The following is a 7,768-nucleotide window of genomic DNA, read 5'->3' on the forward strand; positions in this document are numbered from 1 at the left end:
GAAGACACAGAGAGGACTGGTGCTCTTTGGAGGATTTGGTGCCTTGTTCCCCCCCCGGAGTTCAGAATTAGAGTTACTCCTAGGAGGCAGTGTACTTACAGCACCAAGTGTGAGCTCTAAAACCAGTCTTCCTGTGTTTGAATTTTAGCTCCATCACTTCCTAAAAGTGTGGTGGAGTAACATAGCTGAGTACTTACCCTCACTGTGCCTTGGTTTCCTCATCTGTAAAGTGAAGATAATAATAGTTCTGACCTTAGTATTATTCTGAGGATTAAATAATATGTGTACATTGTTGGCACATAGGAAGTATTACAACAGTAATTAGATATTATTATTATCAACAGCATTATTAAGTAGAGAAGTGAATTTTGTCTGTAAAAGTCAGACCAGATTTTTTGGGGGGTGGGGGGTGGGGATGGGAATCTTTATGATGAGAGAGAGATTGTCACTGTTCAGATCATTTTGGCATTTAGCTTCAGTGTTATTTAATAAGAACCTCCTCCTTTTCTCAGACATAAAATAAATGGTTTGATAGTTAAGACACATAAAGCTGAGTCTTTTCTCTTTTGCCATTATGGTCTTGAACAAATCTCGGTCCAAGTCTGAAACATGAAATTCCCTGAGCCAATCATTAACTTATTCTCATCTCTGAATTGTCTTTAACTCTGTAGGTGAAAAGAATGAAAAAGATATGGTGTATACTCAAGAAAAAGAATCAAGTTTCTTTTCACACAAAGAGCTCTCCTACTGGAAAATCTGGGAACAGGTGACTGGTGAATTAACTGAGGGTCAGGACCGTAGAATAAATCTTCAAGAGAAAGTTTTCCATTTCTCAGAGAGTGTTTCTTCCTGTCAGGAGTGGGATGGAGACTCTACTTGGGGTTCTCAAACTGAGAATTTGGTGAACGGTCTTCAAGGGAATGTTCCCATCAATTTCGAAACTCAAGAGTTTCCAGCCTGGAAAGCTGTAATACCAGTCTCCGTTCAAGAATCTGGGATGAAAGCCTTTGTGAATGAGCCACGAAGTATCCAAGGAAGATGTAAAAAACTTGACATGGAAGATGCACAATATAAATGTGATTGGAATGATTATGGCTTTAGCTGGATATCACGTTGCTGTGATGATTACAGACTACCTGAAAGAGAGACACCTTGTAAATGCAGTGGTAGAAAAGGCTTCATTACAAAGTCAATACTTTATCACAATAGCCCTGGTGAGAGTGGCTTTAAAAGTAATGAATGTGGACATGGCTTCAAGGATGATTCAAACCCTTATACTCATCCCAGAGTGCACTTGAAAGAGAAATCCTATAAATGTCCTGAGTTTGGTAAGGGTTTGAGGCAGAGTGCCCATCTTGACAGACATCAAAGAATCACCACAGGAGAGAAAGCCTTTAAAAGTACTGAGTGTGGTCAGAGCTTCAGGCAGTACACACACATTCACAGACATCTCAAAGTCCACACAGAAGAGATGCCCTACAAATGCGATGTATGTGGGAAGAGGTTCAGGTATAACTCAGTTCTTCTCATTCATCTGGGAGTGCACACTGGAAAGAAACCCTATAAATGTGAGGAGTGTGGGAAAGCCTTTGGTCGAAGCTCCAATTTGCTTGTCCATCAACGAGTCCACACTGGTGAGAAGCCCTATAAATGCGGTGAGTGTGGGAAGGGCTTCAGTTATATCTCCGTGCTTCAAGTCCACCAGAGGTTGCACACAGGAGAGAAGCCCTACATGTGTGGGGAGTGTGGCAAAGGATTCTGCACAAAGTCTGCACTACATAAGCATCAGCATGTCCACCCGGGAGACAAACCCTATAACTGTGGCGAGTGTGGGAAGGGATTTAGTTGTAGCTCACATCTTAGCAGTCATCAGAAAATGCATACAGGAGAGAAACCCTACCAATGTGACAAATGCGGTGAATGTTTCAGTCACAACTCATACCTTCAGGCTCATCAGAGGATTCACACAGGGCAGCACCTCTATGAATGTGAGGTGTGTGGTAAGGGTTTCAGTTACAGTTCAGGGCTTCTCTTGCATCAGAGACTGCACACAGGAGAGAAACCCTATACATGTGAGTGTGGGAAGGGCTTCGGCCGAAGCTCGGACCTCCGTGTCCATCAGAGAGTCCACACAGGAGAGAAACCCTATAAGTGTGTTGAGTGTGGGAAAGGCTTCCGGCAGAATTCAGACCTTCATAGTCACCAGCGAGTCCACACAGGAGAGAGGCCCTACATCTGTGATGTGTGTGGTAAAGGCTTTATTTACAGCTCTGACCTCCTCATCCATCAGAGAGTCCACACCGGAGAGAAACCCTATAAGTGTGTTGAGTGTGGCAAAGGCTTCAGTTATAGCTCAGGGCTTCTCATTCACCAGAGAGTCCACACAGGTGAGAAGCCATATAAATGTGAGGAGTGTGGGAAGTGCTTTAGGTGCACCTCAAGTCTTCACAAACATCAGCGAGTCCACACAGGAAAGAAGCCCTATATGTGTGATCAGTGTGGCAAGGGTTTCAGTTATGGCTCAAATCTTCGCACCCATCAGAGACTGCACACAGGAGAGAAACCCTACACGTGTTATGAATGTGGAAAGGGCTTCAGATATGGCTCAGGTCTCCTCAGTCATAAGAGAGTCCACACTGGGGAGAAACCATACAGATGTGAGGTGTGTGGAAAGGGCTATAGTCAGAGTTCACACCTTCAGGGTCATCAGAGGGTCCACACTGGAGAGAAACCCTATAAATGTGAGGAGTGTGGGAAGGGCTTTGGTCGAAGTTCCTGTCTTAATGTTCATCAGAGAGTCCACACTGGAGACAAACCCTATAAGTGTGAGGAGTGTGGGAAAGGCTTCAGTTATAGCTCAGGTCTGCAAAATCATCAGAGAGTGCATTTGAGTGGGAAACCTTATAAGTAGACATGAGCTGAGGACCTCTAGCTAGAACTCGAAACCATATTTATCTGAGAGTCAACACAGGAGAAAAACGGTGAAAATAGTATGTGTAAAGGGCTGCAGTAGTGGCTGAATTTTTCATAGCCATCTGCGAGTCTGCTTAGGAATCAAAGATCTGAAAATTTGACAGGGTGTAAGCATTTCAGTCTTCATCAATTGTCAGTTACACAGCAGAATCACAGAATTGTCCTTTAGGGAGTGAAGTGTTAACAGCTTCAGTAAAAATCACCACTTTCATCAGAGTTGGCCTTCGGGAGCTTTTACAAATGATAGGAATAGTGAAACTGCAAATTATGGACATTCTGGATTCCTTGTGAGGGAAAATACCTATGAATGGGACAAATGTAGGAAAAAAATTGTTGCCTTCCTGAAATCAAAGTCATATATACCTTTTAGAGATAGTTTTATAAGAATTAAAAGATAGTAGCATTTACTGAAGGAGGTAACTTTTAGAAGGCTCAGAACAGTTATAGCAAAACTCTTCTCCTGGCAAGACTGATGTATCTCCACTCTGTTTTCATCATGTTTTTCTGATTGTGTATTACCTCATGGAGGTAAACCTCTCTCATAGAGAGGTTGTGGTACACTTCAGGGTATTTTATTTAATCAAGTTTAAAAAAATCCTATTGGGCTCTTAATTGGGATTGCATTGAATGTATAGGTTAATTTGCAAAGATCTTTCATCTTTGTAATGCTGATTTTTTTCCATTTTGAAAATACTCTTTGTTTCTGCTTACTCGAGTATTTTTTATGACCCCATGGTAATCTTTTTTAGAGATTTCTAAAATAGGTTCTGAATATTCTTAAATATATTTCAAGGAATTTGTTTTATTGCTATTCATGAATATAATGTTTCAGCTGACTGCACTTCATCCCATGCATTTTTTAACATTCACGAGAAATGTTAGAATATTTTAAAAACTTGAATTCCATTTTTAATGGAAACATGCACTATTAATGAGAATGAAAATAGGTACAGTCTTTTTTGAGAGAGTGTGCACTAAGTCTAAGCCACACTTAAGGGGAGAGGAATTAGTCTCCATGTCTTGAAGGGAAGAGTATCAAAGAACTTGTGGACATTTTTAAAGCACCACACATGGAAGATTAACAAATGAAATGATGGAGCCAGTAGTCTATCTTCTTTAGATGTGTGCTAATCATTCTCCTTTGCCAATTTGGAGTCTGCTGGAGGATGCCTTTGAGGTTCCACTGGGTTGCTTGAAGTTTACCTACTTACCAGCTGCTAGGATTTCAGTGGCAGCAAGGGATACAAGAAAGTTGAGAGAGCTGCAGCTGCTGTGGAATGGGTTGCTGTGAATGTAGGAGTGCAGTGCATTTATGCAAATCCAGCATTAACAAGTGAGACGAGATGGGGTGTTGGCCTCTGTTGTCGTCTTTGAATGTTCTATGTAGAAGGTTAATTCAAGTTTAAGGGGATTTGGAGAGTTGTGAAAACATCTGGGGTATAATGAGAAACCAAATAATTGGTAATACACAAAGATGGAAAATGTTGAGCAAGTTGACTCTAACTGATGTGGGTTGGTAGGGAGGATGGGTCTGATGGAGAATATAAAGTTCATCATGATGGTAAGGTTATACCCCATCAACAGGTTGATGATGTACCTGTTTTGTAAAGTGGAATGAGAGACCTAATACAGGATACCTACATCTGAGGAGCTTTTGTGGTTCCAAATAGGTTGCATCTGTTCCTCAGGACACTCCTCAGCCTGAATACAAATATCTTAATTATAATTCAGGGTCTAATGCTGTTCTATCACCAGGAGAAAAATGAAGCATACCAACTTGATGAGGTGATAGATGAGTAACCATTAGGATGAGGTGGTATGATTGTAGGTCAGAAATTAAATTCTGGCTATTCATTCTCGGGAGTTCTCTTGTATCCACATATGGTGCTGTGAGCACCAAAATATCTAAACCATTTGTTACCTTGAAGTCCAGAGTCAGAGTGTAATATGTGCAATTTCGCCATCAGGAATACCTGCATATTTTCAACATCTTGAATTCCTAGTACTGACTGACATTTGGTCAATTAAAAGATATTTCATGCAAGGTTATGTTTAAGCCATGGAGATACAACCATTAAACCCTCATGGATCTGGTTTTTTACTTTTGGGGGAAATTTGGAGAAAGACAAGTGGATTAATTACAGAATGCACCAAGTGCTTTGAAGGTGAGAAAAAGGGTAATGTCTGCCTCCAGAGATGACATTGAATCAAGACCGGAAGGATGAGAAAGATCCAAGCGTTCAAAAAGCTAGAGGCAGAATGGAAAGTGCAAAGGAACTAAAGTAGGACCCTGTTTTATGGCAATAGGAAAGAAGCCAAACTGATGGAAACATACTGAATGGGGGAGAGTGTATGAGATGTGGTTGGAGGAGGAGGTTAATGTGGTAGAATAATAATGACTGCTAATTCTTTCCTGTTACTGTTGTTCAGAGGTGGAGTCTAGTTCCCATCCCCTTGAATCTGGGCTGGTCTTAACTAATTTGACCAACAGAAGACAGCAGAAGTTATAGTTTCCAGTTTCTAGGGCCAAGTCTTAAAGTCTGCTTCTTGTCTTCTGGAGCACTCATTCTCGGAGCCCTGCCATACCTGCCAAAGCATCAGGCATGTGAGTGAAGCTATTTTGGCCCATCAGACCAGAACTACTGAATACCTCTTGGTGATTCCAGTGGGTGCCATGCAAAACAAGTCAGCCCTGCCAAGCTTGACCTGAATTCCCCACCCATAAAATCATGAGATACAGTAAAATGATAATTATGAACCACTCAGTTTAGAGGTTGTTTGTTAGGCAGCAATAGATAACTCCAAAGGTGAAGAACATTATGCAGGGGTTTGTAGGCCCTGAAAGGGGTTTTTAAGCAAAAGAATGATAGTCCAATTTGTGATTTGAGAAAAAAATCACTGACCTATGTGTGGAGAATAGATTTGTGGAGGGACTAAGCTAGAAACATGGAGAACAGTTAGGAGGGTATTCCAGTAATCCTGATGAGAGAGGGAAGTAGCTTGGACTAGGGTAGTGATGGAAACAGAAGTGGACAGTTTTGAGACATATTTTGGAAGCAAAATGGAAATTTCTGGCAGATTGGATGTGAAGATTGAGGGAAAGCATGGAATCAAGGATGATTCATGAGATTTTGGCTTTAGAATCTAGGTACATAATGGTGATATTTGCTGAGTGACAGAGAAGATAGATGAAGGCAGATGACAACTTAGTTCCATTTTGGACCTAATAACTTCAAAATTCTTATTAGACATCCAAATAAAGATGTCAAGTATTTACTCTTCATCTTACAATGTTTTCTCTGGTCTTTTCCCAATACCTGAATCATTTGATCCTATAGTTAGCAATTAGTCATTTCCGAATAAAGACAAGTGGGAAAGCTTTTAATGTTTTCTTTTAGTAGCCATCTAGTGTTATAATCATGGCACCAGCATCCTATAATACATAGCATCTTCTGGCTAACCCTGTAAAAGTCCATCTGGAATGTAGGAACCTAAAACAGCCCTAGTTAGCAGGAATGTAGCTAGCTCTCTGCTAGAGCCTACTTCTTTGGAAAGTAGATGCAGGTAGAGGGTCAATAAATGGGGTAGTCCTCCTTAGAATGGTACCCATTGACCAAAAGGAGTCTGAGATCTCAAGTGTAAGGCCGAACTAAGCATGTGTGCAATAAGATCAGGGCAGAGTAAACCATTTTGACCAGAAGACTGGAAAGACTTCTTCAGGAAGTCACTAGGGCTATTATGGTCTCAGAGTGGTGAATGAAGTGATGATACCATCTTGTGAACCCCAGAAGTCACATGTCTGAGAGTATCTAGGAGATGAGAGAAGGAAGAAGTGAGACTCCACCACCGCCCCCACTTCAACTCCTGAGCCACAAGTATCTCATGCATATCATGAGGAGATCAGAACATGGTTCAAAACTCCTTCACAACTTAAAAAATTCAAGATACACAACAATTTAATATGTTCTCATTTGTGGGGGAATAAATATTTGTGCAGCTACATGTATACAAAGGGGACTTAGGATGGGAAAGGAAACTTATTTTTCATTGTACACATTTGCTGGATTTTTAACTCTGAAAAAAAAAACCATCTAGCAAATAAAATATTCGTTTGGGTCTAAAAAAGCATTCCAGCGCTCTCCAATATACAACCCTCAGGGTTGGGGCGGAAGTATTATCACAAAAGGCAACTAGGGTCTGTTGGGATCAAGGCATCAAGGGCCATCAGGTCAGGGAAATAGACCAGGATTCTACCTAATTGTCACATGTTAGGTTCATCAACTGCTGAAAGAGCCAGAACATTATAGCAGTCAGATGGCCTCTCACGGAACAAGGTGTCTAGAAGGCTGTGCCAGTTTGGATCTGTTATGACCCCCCACAAATGCCATGTGTTCTTTAATGCAGTCTTGTGGGGGCAGACTTGTTAGTCTTTTGATTAGGGTGGGACCTTTTGATTAGGTTGTTTCCATGGAGATGTGACCCACCCAATTGTAGGTGAGATATTTTGATTAGATCATTTCCTTGGAGGTGTGGACCCCACCCATTCAGGGTGAGTCTTACTTAGATCACTAGAGTCCTTTAAGAGAGCTCACAGAGAGGAGAAGCTCAGAGAAGCTGAGAGAGACATTTTGGAGAGAAGCTAAGCAAAATCCAGAGTTTGTGCCTGGGAGAAGCTAAGAGCCGACACAGACCAGATCCTTGGAGATGCTGGAAGATGCAGACAGAAGGACATTTGGAGATGCTAAGCTAAGGGATAAAGCCCAGAGTTTGCCCCGGAGAAGATAACAGATGTCTC

At 41.4% G+C, this 7,768-nt stretch overlaps 1 protein-coding gene across 5 annotated transcripts in view; it reads left to right on the top strand.

Moving 5' to 3' along the window:
* Positions 1 to 7,477, top strand: part of ZNF229 (zinc finger protein 229) — a 28,014-nt gene extending 20,537 nt beyond the window's left edge. For all 5 annotated transcript variants that reach the window (XM_037819163.1, XM_037819161.1, XM_037819159.1 and 2 more), the window contains one exon: positions 672 to 7,477. In XM_037819163.1, the coding sequence (XP_037675091.1) occupies positions 672 to 2,911 (2,240 nt within the window). In that variant the 3' untranslated portion in view covers positions 2,912 to 7,477. The remainder of the gene's footprint in view (positions 1 to 671) is intronic.
* Positions 7,478 to 7,768: the final 291 nt, after the last annotated feature.

The sequence above is a fragment of the Choloepus didactylus genome, chromosome 27 (assembly GCF_015220235.1).
Source record: "Choloepus didactylus isolate mChoDid1 chromosome 27, mChoDid1.pri, whole genome shotgun sequence".
Taxonomy (NCBI): Eukaryota; Metazoa; Chordata; class Mammalia; order Pilosa; family Megalonychidae; genus Choloepus; species Choloepus didactylus.